The sequence below is a fragment of the Larus michahellis genome, chromosome 15, assembly GCF_964199755.1.
Source record: "Larus michahellis chromosome 15, bLarMic1.1, whole genome shotgun sequence".
Taxonomy (NCBI): domain Eukaryota; kingdom Metazoa; phylum Chordata; class Aves; order Charadriiformes; family Laridae; genus Larus; species Larus michahellis.
The window spans coordinates 5145393-5159713 of NC_133910.1; the positions used below are offsets into that span (position 1 = coordinate 5145393).

The window sequence follows — 14321 nt, forward strand, 5'->3', positions numbered from 1 at the left end:
TGAGATGTCAGAGGAGATTCCAAGCAATTTTGCCAAACACTCAAGGGATATTTTTTTTTCTTTCCACTCCCCTCCCCCCTTAGTTTTTAGAATAATTTTTCAAGAGCACATATGCAAGTCATCTAAGGGAAACAGAACAGTGAGTACCAGGGGCTGGTACACTGTGTTCCCTTTGTGTACTGTAGAGAAAATAGATAAAAGAAACAAAGGATGATGCAGAGAGCAAAGCAGCCATCAGTAGTCTCGGCGAGGTTCAGTCCGACCTTTTCAGAGATGAAGGTCAAACCAAAAATCCTCAGGTGCCGGAAATTGGTCCCGTCTTCCTAGGACCAGGAGACATTTACCACTAACGAAACGAGAGCAGAATTCCATGCCATTTGTTGTTGCTAGAGGCGAGAAGAAAGGCAAGAAAGGAATATTGTCTTGGATAATAATAAGGATTATGTGCTTCTTTAAGAAGTAACTTTACCATTTTATGATCATATCTGCTGTACACCCAGCCACCCACCCAGATGACACGCGGTAATAAGAAACAGCTTGGACCCCCCTGGCATCAGCGAGCTGGAAAGCCGGACCTCACGACAGCGGCGGTGCTCGTTAGCATGCGCTCGTCTGAAAGGAGACCCCCCTCCTCGGCCCTTGCCCCTCAACCTGCCAGTCTCTCCGTCTGCTGTTGCTGCTCCCAAGCCTTGAGATGCAGAGCATGTCCAGCCGTAAGCGTGGGATAGCTCTCCTGCATCCCATCCGGGTTGTTTGTCTTGGGTCCCTCTCCATTCAGAGCAGAATGATTTTGCATAAATGCATCGACACGTCTGCTTTGTTCATGCATGAAGGCTTCTCGGCATTTCTCATCCCACCCCCGCCCCGGCCGTCTTCTCCCTACCCCCCTGGCATGTAGCTTCACCAGCTTTTGCATGATTCCCCCGTGCAACAGCAAATAAACCTGCCCGAAGCCCTGCCAGTCAATCAAGCGCAGTTAAAAATACCCACTCGATTATTTTGGATAGAATTAAAACAAGTGATCGGAAGGAGAGGACGGAAAAGGGTGCAAGAGCGAAGCCGTAATGGCCTTTACTATGTAATTTGGTTTCATGTTCTGTACAAGAAAACATGTAAAATATGTAAACAGAGCTCTCCAGGATTGCAATGTAGCTACAAAGCCACAGATATACAGGCAGGCAGGGCGCTATTCTTCAGCAGAACGGAATGCCATCCCCAAAACCACACAATCATTTCTTTAAGCCTGAAAGTAAACTTTCTCATGCCAGGAGTGGAGAATTTATTTTTTCTTTTAAATGAAGGATTGTCTGCACTACTTGTTTGGAGTACTGTAGGCATTTTAGCCCACATTGTCATAAGAGACCTCGTATTTTGAATGCCAGTCAATTTTAGGGTCTTCATCTTGAGATGTCTCTAAAAGGCATGGTTTTGGGAGAATGGTGCTTACCCAGCAGAGTCCCGAAGGTCTCTCGAGTCAATCCCTCTGTCCCCACCTGCTTTATACTTTAAAGTATCTGCTTTAAAAAGAAAACAAACAAAACTGAGGACCATTTGGCTAAACTCTTGAGATGCTCTAAAGCTCTCCTGCATCACACTGCCTTAGTTGAAGCCGTAACTGTTGGGGAACCCCAAATCCATGCTCATTTTTGGAAATACTGCCTGTAAAGTTGGAGGATCGCTGTTTCCTCTGAGGTCATTTCAGTGGTGAATCTGATAAGAAGACATGATTCACCCGTTTGGTAAGTAGGCCCAGCTCCCCCTGCTATCAGCAGGAGCCTCCCCCAGGCCTGGGTTTCCACCGTAGCCTCAGGGTCCGGCTGCAAACTGTAATTCGTGCCAGGAAATGGTTATTTGCATGATCAGTGCTGTTATCTGCCTGTGCATGTACCTACTCACTGGGAGAAGTCTTTATTTCAGGAGAACTTCAAGTTCTGCTTAGCCATTTTGGTCATTGGGCCGGAATCTTTACGCTTAGCACTTTGGGCAGTGGATCTTATTTTTCCAATTTTTTGGTCATTAACCCCTGCATCGTCACTCTCGGAGAAAACAAGTCTCTTTGCAGAGAGAGAAAGCTGAAGCACAGGGTAGAGATGACCTTCTTTCCACCTTTCTCCAACCAAATATCTTTGAAAACTCTGCCCTTCAGCAGAGCAGGTCCATTCCTGGTGCACCGCACGGCGTTTGCCCTGTGACCCTTACCTGCTGGAAAAGGAACTCCTCACTGTATGGAAGTTTAACTGATTCCTAGTGGTTGTTTCTAGTGGGAAAGGCCAAGACTGAGCAGCCATGATTTCCTCCATCCCCTGTGTTCCCAGTCTGTTCTGCCGGAGCCTGCTCCAGGGATGAGATGAGGCTGAAGGAGCCGTGAGCTTCCTCCCGCAGATGATGCTCATAATTCAGTCCCCACAATAACTGCTTTGGCGAGCAGCTAGGATTTTCTGTGAACTCCCCTACTAGCCTGGGATATCATGGATGAAATGCTCCAAGTGGTTTTTCAGCTTAATTTGTTGGAGTTTGAGGTTTATCAGAGCAGCCAGGGCGGTTCTCAGGTTAGAGCGAAGTGATGGGCTTCCCCAGACACCTGCAGCCAAACCTTTGCTTGGGTGCAGATGTACGTGGGCTGGAGGAAGCAACTGGCTGCTCCTCTATGGACTCTCCCTGGATGGTCCAACGCATTCAGAGGAATTTGTTTGCATGGGGGCGGTTTCATTACTCCACAGTTTCAGTGGGAAAAGCCGGGTGAAGCAAGGGGGAACCTTCTGATTTGCATACCACAAACCCTGCCTTCAGATATTAAGGAAAAGAAGCCACAGGGTTTAATCTTAATTAATGCACGCTGACGTAGTACCGACTAGTTGGATGGGAAGCCGGAAGGCTTTGAGTGCCGAGGTGTAACCGTAGGCGGCTCCCCAGGATGGCTCATGGTAGCTCTGCTCCGTGCTCCCCCCGCCGCGCTCCCCGGGAGCCCTGCCGCAGCCTTCCCTCTTGCTATTAAATTCAGGGCCTCTTCCCAATGCATCATCTCCCTGGATGTATCCAATTAAGGCCTGTTGACAGCCCAGAGCAGACTTATACCCTTAGGATTAGAGGCATGTGTACGTCTTCATATAGGGAAGGACAACAACGGGGTGTCTGGCTGGCTCGCTGGGAGTGCGGTGTGGGAAGCCGAGCAGCTTGGCGAGGGAAAAGGAGCCAGGGAGAGAGAGATTTGCACCCCCAATTATCCTCGCATGTGGAAACGCTGTGTGATGAGGGTTGCGTGTGGTTTACACAGCGTGTTTACATGGTCCGTAACCCTAAACAAAGCTGAAAAGCATGACTTTAACTCTGGAAATAAAAGCGCTGGAAACCCCTGGTTTTCTGCACATGAGAAAGTTTTGTTCTTTAAACACACAGATGTTTTTAAATGAAAAATCACTCTTTTGACCTTTCCTGAATGCGATCATGTGGTCAGAGCTGACATTAACCACTGCACGGCTGTTTGCTTCAGCCGCAGGCGAAGCTTAGCGAGCAATCTTCAGAGCTCGTGGTAGCACCTGCGTTGTCTCACAGCTCCTGGAAGCGGCTCCTCTGCCCTGCGTGCTCTTGGGGCCGTTCAGGGGAGGTGGGGTTAGGTGCGGGGACGTTTAGGGTCTATTCCTACCGTGCTGGAAATGAAAGCATTGGGTTTTTTTCCTCCTTGGTAGCTGAAAATGATGTGGCTTATTTTTTTTCCCCCTATTTGTCTCCCTTTCTATCGGAAGTGTTGCCCAAGCGCTTCTAAGCATCACTGTCCACCTCAGCCAGTGTGTTATTCTGATGGAGAGCTCGTCATGGAGCTGAAGTTCTTTAGGGATTTGTTGTTGTTACTTTTGGGCTTTCTCTAATTAGCTGTGTGCTCTCTTTGTCCAAGCAAATTTCTAGGACCAGCTTTGGGAAGGAAGGAGGGGATGTTACCAAGTGCATTGTAACAAGCCCAATCCTGCTTTGCCTTGCGGGGGTGCCAAACCAGCAAAACTACAATGGGTCCAGTGAGTTGGATCCACCAATATAATAATAAAAATATATTTAAGGTCCTCCTAAAGTGTGGCGCGCATTCCGCCTTGGACAGGTTGATTTTCTGATGCCAGCCGCTCCCAAATGAAGCGCTCCAGTCAAAGGGGAAAAAAAAAAAAAAAAAAAAGTTTTGCTCTACTCACCAGTGGTAAAAGTTTTTGGGATGGGATTGGGATTGTTTTCCTTTGCCGCAGCACCCCCACGGCCAGCCTTGGCCCGCAGCTCTGTGCGAGCTTTGCTGTAGTGGACCTGACTGGTTCAAGTTAGAGACAGGCAGTTCGGGAACCCGAGTCTGCAGCCAACAATAATGTTCTGGCTACTGTATTTGTTTAACCTCGCTCTCCAGTGGATGGATATACAGTCTGCTAAAGCACTTATCAGTCTATAATGCCTTCACACTTTTGTGAGCAGCAGTGTGGAAGTTGTAGACGGGAGCTTTTGCTGCGGATTGGAAATGTCTTTTAGCTTTAATGAGGCTGATGTTTGCAAAGCCGAAGGTGTAAGGCGGTGTTTGGGCGCTGTTTCTTTATGCTGTCTGTCTAGCGGGTCGCGCTTGGCTGCTGTTTCCACTGGCAGACGTATTTGTGAATTTGAACATAGTAGCAGAACGCGATTCAGGGCTAGTTGTAAGAATTATGCCTCCTAGGTAAGAGCCTGGCAATGCCGGGGTGGAAGATACTGCTGTTTGAGAGCAGCAGCTTTATGTCCTACTGCTGTGTGGAAGAAATAGCAAACGTCTGATAGGGATAAACAGGAGCACATGGCAAATTGCTCGGTTACACTTTCATGTGCTTCATATGAGACTGTATTCTGTGTTATTGTGCACTTGGAGCCATCGTTTGCTTTCGCATCCGTTCAGTGTGCGTTGCAGAATGGCAAAAGAAGCAGGGGGCAAGTGAAAAATTGCAGTCATGAGCTCCAAATGCTGGTGTTTACTTGTGGGCTTGTGCAAAAGTTGATTATTAAATCCCATTAGCACAGTGATTTCTTCTTTTTCTCACTCTTTTTCTGTAGTTTCTGGCCCCAGCTCAACTGATGTCTTTGGGGTGATCCTTTGAACCATGCAAAAATCATCTGGTTAGGGTTTTGTTGTAAAATCAAAACTCCATATTGTTTTTTCCACAGGTCCTTCCTAGATATTTTGATTACACCTGGCTGGATGTCAAAGCCGATGTGGGTTTGGGATAGGGCCAGTCAGAACTGATTTACAGTTTTTTCAGGTATACCATGTGAAGTTTATGGTTTTATGTGATTTTCATTTGAACTCACCAGTTTTAAATGAAGTTTGCTTTGAATCTGGAGATAACAGAAATTCAAAGGAAAGCTCAAAGAATGCAGGTCTGCATGATTTAAAAATTGAAATATATTGTTCATATAGACTCTTTGGAAGTGAAATAACTGCATTTTTTTGAGAAACCTACAGTTAATAACACACATTGAATACACATGCAATCTGGACCATCATCTAGTAGAAATCCCTGTAGCTCCTATTCGCTTTCCTGAAGCTAAACCAACTTATATGACAAAAAAAAAAAAAAAAAAAAATAGCCCTTGCATCTCCCACTCATTTCTGAATCACAGCCCTGTGTTACATCCAAAACTCTACCCAAGGAAATTCCCCTTTGGAAATGAACACTATCATTTTTATTGTAGAGTAGAGGAATTGATCATCATGTCACGCTGCAAATGAACTATTGATGCCGTGTCATATCAGCTGTGGTGTTTTCATACACGTAAAGGTCACTTCCCAATTACTAAAAAATCCAGGCAAACCTTTAGGTGAAACGTGGGGCTCTGCGCTAGGAAGGCTGTAGTAACGTGCTGATTGATTACTGTCTGCGAGGGCCAGGCACCATCGGCTGCTCCGCGTTCAAAGGGGAAGAGGCTGTGCTGAGATCGGACAAGGCAACTGGCAATGGGGCTTTATTTCATCCTGCAGGAGACGTAATCTGCTTCCCAATCCCACAGCCAAATCCTGTTCTTCATTACACGGGTAAAATTGACAGATGAGATTTCCTCTTACTTCGGAGCCAACTGAATCTGGGAGTAATAGAGCATCAGTGTGTTACCCCAGAAGTTTTAGCAGCTTCCAGTTGATAAAGGTTTTCTGTTGCTCACCTGCCTGCGGGCCTTTGTCCTGGAGTGGGACATGCTGCAGTTTTTCACCTTTTGCCATCGGACCTTTAAGTGCCCCAAAGAAAACAGGGAGAAGAGCATGAAACTTAGTAAAACTGTGTTATCAGACAGAGGGCAGGGAGTTTCTACTCCTTGTATTCTACTCCAGTAGTTTGGAGTATAAGCTGCATTTCATGAGCGTCAGGGGTAAGGGGAAGTTGCTGCTGAGGAGGAGGAAGCAGAGGAGAGGTAAGAAGGCTATTGAAAGAGGGAGGACACAACTTTCATCATCTTATCCTTATAACCTATGCTGCTGAATCTCAGATTTGGGTTTGGTTTTGGGTTTTATTTTTATACAACAGAGTATTTTAAACTCATTGTTGGTGCCCATGAAAATTTTAATATACCTACCAGTTTGGAAAAAAAGTAACTTTGAATGCTTTCCTTAAGTTTTAAAGGCCAACCTGAAATGACCCAATGCTGCCTTGCATAGTTAGGCAGACAACTCAATCTTCTGAGAGGGCAAATCCAGAACACTGGTAAAGACACTACAGCATTTCTCACCAGAATCTAGAAGAAAGCACAGAGCAAAATTTCTGGTGTCCCTGGAGTGAGCCTGTGTGTACAGTTTCTATCTGAGCTCCGTGGGCTCCTGAGGTTCAAAACGATCATAGAAATTTGCTGATTTTTGAGGTGTTTGTTGGAACCCAAATGGTGCCCTTTTTAATGGTTCAGCGCTCATTAATGTGGGCAATTTGATTTTGTCTGTAACTCCAACCCAATTCCCAGCCTAAATGAGAAGAACAGTGCAACAGCTTTCAGAACAGATTGGAGGTCTGTGCTGCAGTCGGCAAACTGGGTGGTGTCCATGTGGCAGTCAAGCTGCCTTAGAATATTGGGCAATAAACAGGCACGAACCTTTCTGATATTTAGCAACTGCACCGTAGTTTCTCATCCTTGGGTAAGATTAACCTTAGGTCTGCAAGAACAATAACATATTTAAGAATAAAAGGTCTGGGTGACTGCCAGCCCCCATGTCTGCCAATGGAGAAAGTTTTGATTTGTAAGAGATGTGTTAAAATGCTGCTTATGTCATGGTTGGGATTCTCTGGCATGTGTTGAGTTAAATATAAATAACATTCTGCAGAGCAGTCGGGTAAAAATTGTAGATTAACTAGGTTTCAGTATTACGGTTGAAATCTGTTCTTTAGCTGGATCTTCAAACAACAGAACATGTCCTGTTTGTGCCTCCACGGGTTTCCTATCAGTCCGTGAGTATTTCCGTGCGCTCGTACAACCTCGCGCAGGATGTTCTGTGCTCCACAAATAGACGGTACCATGGGTTTAACCATCAGATCCTGTTCCTGCTTGTTCTGTGGTTGCTGTTTTGCAGATGGGACAGGGTATAGTCCGTTTCGCCCCAGAAACCCGCAGCGCTGTCTGTCTCGGTGCGGAAGTGGCAGCAGCACAGTCCCAGTAGAAAGCCTCACGTCTGGGGCATGATAACCACTTCCACCCTTCCCTACTGCCTGATGGACAAGGGCTCGGCGATGTACCCTTCGCAGCCGTACTTAGCTTGAAGACACAGTCTGGAGGAAGCCCCGCCATGGGAGAACAGATGGGATTTGGGGAGTAGGCAGATCTGCGCACGGGAGATTTGCTCTGTTTACAGCCGCCCGTGGGCATGCAGACAGGCGCGTCCACTCCAACTCCGCCAGCCGGGTGCCAGCGCCGAGCAGGGCAGCATCCTGGTTTGAATAGCAGCTTTGCCTGTCTGCGTTTAGAATTATTTTGATGTTACACTGTGAGAGATGAGAACCACCAGTCTGTGCAAAGCCTGTGGTGTCTGGCTGTGCTTGGGAAGGACAGAGTGCGGTGGCATCGGTTTGTGTTTAACCCTCTCCTGTGGGGAGGTATATCCTTCACGTGTATGCGCTTGTTTGTCCCTTCTCTTGGTAATATCTGATCACCTTTTTATGGCTAATGACCTTTACCCTCAAGATACCCGTGTGACGTGGGACAATATCATTCTTGTCTTACAGATGGGGGCCTCAGTGCCACCCAGAAGGTTGCAAGGGGGCCATGCCCTGGGCACAGCCAGGTTGAGACCTACTCTGGTGCCCAGTCCACAGGATCAGCGAGCCTTAACCTGTAGTTCAACAGGAGCCCATCAACACAACATCACCTGAAGTCATAGGATGGCTGGGAATCATTCACAAGGGTGCCTTCCAAAATTTGCTCTTCAGCAAATTTTCCCATATTACTTTGAAGGAAAACATTATGAAGAAATGGAGTTCATTGCAATAGTAAATGCATTTTAGATGTGGCAATGAACTACGCGCTCCCGATATAGCACTTTTCCCTTTTGGCTGACACATTCCTCGGTCCCCTTGAGTAAGAGAAGGAAAACAGGAGAGGCGGTTTGAAGAACATGCTGTCCCTGTGATTGACAAGAGGTTGTATAAATCAGTCAAAGGGAATCCTCCAGGCATTCCCTCTTGTGGGAAGATCCCACAGTGCTCTCTGGCCTTGTTCATTCTGTCTCTCGATGTTTGTGTACAACATGTGTGGGTGGGAGACGAGCTGGATTAGAACCTCCGAGAGGAACAGACATCAGCTCTTTTAATTGAAAGCAGCTTCGTAGGGAGGGGTATGACATGGGCTTCCAGTAAGTAGACACAAATAGTCCCCGAATACTTTGGAGCAGATACTAAGCTCCTGCGGATCCCAGTTGCTGTGTGGGTCTGAGAACCTGGATAAGCCCCAGTGAGCGAAGTTTTAAGCCCTGCATGATGCCGTCATTCTTCAAAGCAAATACTTTAGTGTCTGGTAACACCCTGAAATGAAAAGTACGTCTATCTCTTCTTCCCTCCACAGCTGTCAGGTGCTTTAGCTGCTGTTTTGCATCACTGTAGCAAACTGGAAGATGTTAGGAAATAATTTATTTCTCACAAGCATGAATTCCTATGAATTTGTAGCCATGAAGGAGAGATGATGCTCTGTCTTCCAGGCCATTGGAACTTGTAGCCTAAAAGCGGTGGTGCTGCAGTAACAAGCGCCTTCACACTGCTGTCATCTTCTAGGGCTGCCTTGAAAGCAGAGGTGGGAAAGGCTCTCCCGGCAAACGGTCCCCAGACTTTGCAGTTGTGGTGTGACACTCAATAACTGGGTAGAATTGAAAAGGGGATGTATTTACCACGTGCGTTAGAGCCTATTGAGGTGGTGGGGTCTGTAGGTGATAGGGACCGTTTGTCCAATCAGCTCATTATTACAAAATCTTAAAGAACTTTTTTGCCACTAGTTGAGTTTGCTAAATAGCAGCTAGTGTAGAAGAGGCTCTTGTAACCAGTCCTAATGTTGTGTCTGTTAGCCTTTTCCCAGACTTCTCAATTATACTCTTCTCCTAAAAGAACTTTTTACCCCAGTGCCACTTTGAAACTCTTGTCAGGTAGCAATGGATCAGCCTTGGCAGGACGAAGCTTCTCTGACCTGTTCAAACCAGACCAGTCCACCAAGGCTGCACACCCCCGTGGCACGTGTCTCAAACACAGGCTCTTTAGGCAAGGTTGAGATTTTTGCTAATATTCTCAGGCAGAAGCAGAAAGTGCTAGGGGTCACACACGCACGCAAATCAAACAAGGCATTTAAAAGTTATCAGAGATTTCCAGCCCGCCTCAGCAGGGGTTTATTTTGGGTTTGATTCAAACTTTTGGTGAAGGTCTGGGTGATTTCTTAATACAGGTTTTCACTCATCCATTAAGTGGCACTTAAAATGCACCGAACGTCAGTCCTTTTGTTTCTTTCAGCCACCCTTTTGGACCAACAGAGCAGGAGGAGATACAAGAATAAGAACAAAATCTTATAAAAGTAATGAGACCTTTGTTCATGTCAAAGAGCTCTCTGACCATATAAATTGCAGATGTGGGTGAGATGAATTCCCTAGCTGGAGAGGTATTAAAATAAAAACCATGCTCCCAACAAAAGACAGGCTGCTGAAAATGCAAGAAGGGAGAATTGCGAAATGGTACATGTCGAATTGCTGGCCTGGATTTCAAATGCCAAAGATAGTTTATGTAAAGCCTTGCTCTGCTGTAAAATGTAACACTATCCACTGGCTAGCCTCAGTGAAGCTTGGTCCCAGTTGTTTTAAAAAATAAATAAACTAAAAATCTTCTTCCAGCCCATTAAAGCTGATTTATGTTTTGCCCATGGATTCCTCTGTGCTGGATCTTGAGGGACTCAGATTATAGAGGTGATTACCTCACTTTTAGCCAATCTGGTTTCGCCTTCCCAGGCATCCCGGGCTCTCTTTGCATTGCCCAGACTTTGTCTGCCGAGACCCAGAGGGCAGTTCCGTGCAGAATTACCAAGTGGGCATAGGATTTTGAATGGTTAAAAACATCTCTGTTAATTCTCTTGTTTCGCTTCAGGGTTTTCTTTTTGTTTTAATAAGCGGGGAAACTGCTTACGGGAACAGCTTTACCGACACCACCTGATTGCTCAGTCCAGGCTCTGGTCTTGGAACGGAGTCTAATGCTGTCCCCAGGAGCAGAGGGCTGCAGTTAGCACCTGGCGCAGGCGGTCTGTGGCTGTCCTAGGCTCTCCTGTGGCTAGTGCAACTGCTGGAGGTGGTTTGGCCTCTTGGGTTACACCCGTAGCTCCCATTGCCGCTACACTGTGTGACCACAAGGCATTCCCTCTGTCCCCATGACTCTGGTAATGACAGTCACTGAGTCGCAACACATCAAAGTGTTGCAAATCTTAACAGGTACCTTTGGATGCCCCAAGAGCCTCAGCTGGAAGCATCCTTCTAATGCCGTTGTAGCCGTTTGCATGGTGGGCAGTTCCTTTCTCCTGTTCGTTGGGGAATGAAGGCTATGGTCCCACATGTTTATTTTTTGAAGCAGCTCCACTGAGCAGTGTGGTTTCAGGGTAAATCCTACCGTTTCTTGCAGCTTCGTTTTCACATTTTAACTACTGATGGCACTGCATTAAATTCAGGCATTTTCTTCTTTGAGCTTTTCATCCATGCCAGCACTTGGAATTCGTCTACTTGTTCTTTATTGAAGAGAGCAATTTGCTTGTGATTCCACTGCTACCTGCCACGGAAAGTGCTGTAGGTGTAGGAAGAAGGTGATTCCGCTTACAGAAACTAGTTAACCAAACAAGAAAACTAGTTTGCTTAAATTGGGTTGTAGAGACAGGCCCTTCCTGGCTACACTTGCTTCCAAGTTTACGTGGCCATCTGTGGCTTCCCCGGGGTTACAGTAACGTGCAGGTTTAAATAGGCCATTGCCTGGGTAGTGTGCAGAGCATCTGCAGGCCGGCTGTGCCGTGGGTTGGGACGCTCAGAAGTGATCGTCACTCTGGCTCTGGTGGGAAGAGTCACGGTCCATTTGGGTGGGAGCAAAGTTGTTCTGAATGCTGGCAAAGACCACGTACCAAATGAAGAAGAAGCTGTTGGCTACCGGCCAGCTGCTGTGAGCCTTTAGCTCCTTTTCATGTTTCAACTTCTCTTTTTGAGGTGGAAACTTAACTTTTGAATAATCTCATGGTATTTAGAAACGTCATTGTTGTGCATTATTTTATTCTAGCAGTGCAGCTGGACTTTTTTCCCCACTTTAAACAGTCATCGTCCTTCCTTACTGTCATCTCCGCCTGTTTTGGTGTTTTTTCTCCCACAGATGTGTCGAACTAAGGTGATTGACTTGAACGATGGCGTCTCTCAGTATGCCTGGTATCCCTGCACCGCCAACTTCCAGTACTCCCACATGACACAGACCGTTTTCTGGCTGAAGGTAGGAAGTACACGTGTCATTCAGAAGCCTCCTCTCTGCCTGCCTGTACAAAGTTTCTCCAACAGGCACAATATCGTGGGACAGCCTTCCCCGGGCCAAGCTGCTCCTTTCTTTGAAGCATGTTTGGTGCAAAATAGCAAAACAAAGCCTCTGAGCACTGTCTGGAGAGTCCGTGGTGAAGTCCCCTCCTGTGACCAGGCTATTGAATTTCTGAGAGGTTACAGCCTCCAGCTGCAGGGCTGTTTGACCCGAGTTTATCTAGTTTGTGTAGGAGAGATTGGAAGAGAAGACTTCTGTGTGACCCGGGATGGGAATTGTTATTTTAAAAGTCCCGGACTGACTCTTGGGGTTTTTTTAAAGCCCACCACAGTTCTCCACCTTAGCCCTTGTGGGGCTTTTGTTTTCCCAGGCTTATTTTTCCCAGCCGATGGTAGCTGCGGCAGTCCTGGTTCACTTGGTCACTGACGGGACCTATTACCTCGATCAGAAGCAGGAGACCATCGGTGTGCAGCTGTTTGACACCAAAGAGCAAAGCCATGATCTTGGTAAGACTGTATTTTATTATATTCCCTCTCTACTGCTTGCTTAATCTGTTGATTACCCCCATTCACAAACTGACCAATACTGCTCAGTTTTTCCAGGATCAGACGCAAAAAAGCGCTTGCTTAATCCTCCAAGACTCGAGTTTCACTAGAGTTTGTTGAAAATGATGGATCGTTGTGTACGGACATTTCTCCATACCTGTTCGCGATGTGTTCAGAAATGATTAGTTCCTCTTTAGTCATTAAAATAAGCACTATTTCAGTGCTTCGCGCACAGCACCTCCCTGCAGAGACGTTGACAGTGATATGGATGAGCTGCCGGTAGCAGGGAGAGAGGGACTTCGCAAGGCGTAGTTGGGCAGAACTCTAGCTCTGCTTGCAGGGAGGCTTCCACAGCTATTGAATGGCTAAAATTTTTCATGCAAAGTATTTCAGATTTGATGAAGGTCTGACACCAGGGCCCTCGCAGGCTGCTTGCATGGCATCGAGCAGATGTGCCTGACGGAGGCTGTGGCCCTACTACTTGTGCAGAAGTGCCAGGAGGGACCGTTTTTGTTTCTACCCTGGGCACAGGTTGCTGAACCTGGGAAAATTGTGTCTGGTGAATCGATTCTGGCTGCATTTAAGCTCCAGGACCAAGGAGCTCACCCTAGCTCCCAACTCCGTGTCAGGGTAGGACTTGCATAATCCCTTTCCAGCTGTCCCCTGCCCTTTTTCCCACTAGGAAGAAAGCTGGCCATGTCGTCCCAAGAGCAGTTTTTGAGGAAACGTAGCCCCCTTCCCTGGGGTTTCTGTTTTACCATAACTTTGCAGTTTTGACAAGCCGAAACTCAAATGAACTTCCTGCTAGTGCTGAGGAGGAGAAGGGACACACGCAAGTGACAGGTGCTGGATGACTGTCCAGGGTAATATATCGTTTGGTGGGGTGTGAAGGAAAAGAAAGAAAATATGTGTGGAGTCTGTCGTCCGAGAACAAACCAAGATTCCTAGTAAGTTGTGCAGGTTGAGTCAGGATCGCTCCCAGTTTGCCAGAGCCCTGGATTAGTCTTAGCCTCCTCCTTTCGCAAAACAGTGGCACATAGCTCTTTCCCTCTGAGAAATAAATGATGGAGACACAGGCATGCCAACAAATACTTCATGCGGCATTTTATAGAGACAGACAGACAGACAGATTGTGAGAGAAAGAGAACAAGAAAGAGGAGCAAAGAGGAAACTGAGGGTTAGGTTTTGAAATCCTCGATGAAGTTGCAACATGAGTTTGGCACGGCTCGGGCTGATGCCTGGAGATCTTCACAGCTGAAATGCTGCCTTCATCATGGAAAAGCCCCTCTGACCTTTTCAGAAGAGGCTGGCCTGGAGCAGAGGAGAGGTGTAGGTGGGCTACCAGCAGTCCTCCCTCAGGCAGAGCTCCCAGCCACTGTTTTGTCTGAGTTTTGGGTGCGGCATTAAGTCCTTTTCCTGGATATCGTATTTGATGTGTTTGAATTAGCACCGTGGCAAGCTGGAAACTGCAGCTGAGGTGCAGACTTTGGCGTGCACCGGGTGCAGGATTGGCTGCAGACGGTCAGACAGCCTTAAGCAGAAGTCAGTGGCAAACTAAAAGCACGTCCAAAAGGAGGTAGCAATAATTTAAAGCTTGATCACTCCTCAGTGTGCTAAAGACACTCCCATGAGCAAAATGCAGTCTGTCCAGAAGTGTGGTTTTCCACCTTGATCAGAGCAAGTTTTTACCATGTGGACTCCCAGAAGATAATGAGAAGCTTCTTCTGAGTCCAGGTCGGAGATGGAGGGGTTGGGATGCCAAACAGCTCAGCGCTGTTCGTTCAGAGCA

At 46.9% G+C, this 14321-nt stretch overlaps 1 protein-coding gene across 1 annotated transcript in view; it reads left to right on the forward strand.

Moving 5' to 3' along the window:
• The window catches only part of PAPPA (pappalysin 1), a 186277-nt gene that overhangs the window by 114938 nt on the left and 57018 nt on the right, over positions 1-14321 (forward strand). Inside the window, exons 11-12 of the mRNA XM_074608689.1 lie at positions 11835-11948; positions 12358-12493. Coding sequence (XP_074464790.1) covers positions 11835-11948; positions 12358-12493 — 250 coding nt within the window. The remainder of the gene's footprint in view (positions 1-11834; positions 11949-12357; positions 12494-14321) is intronic.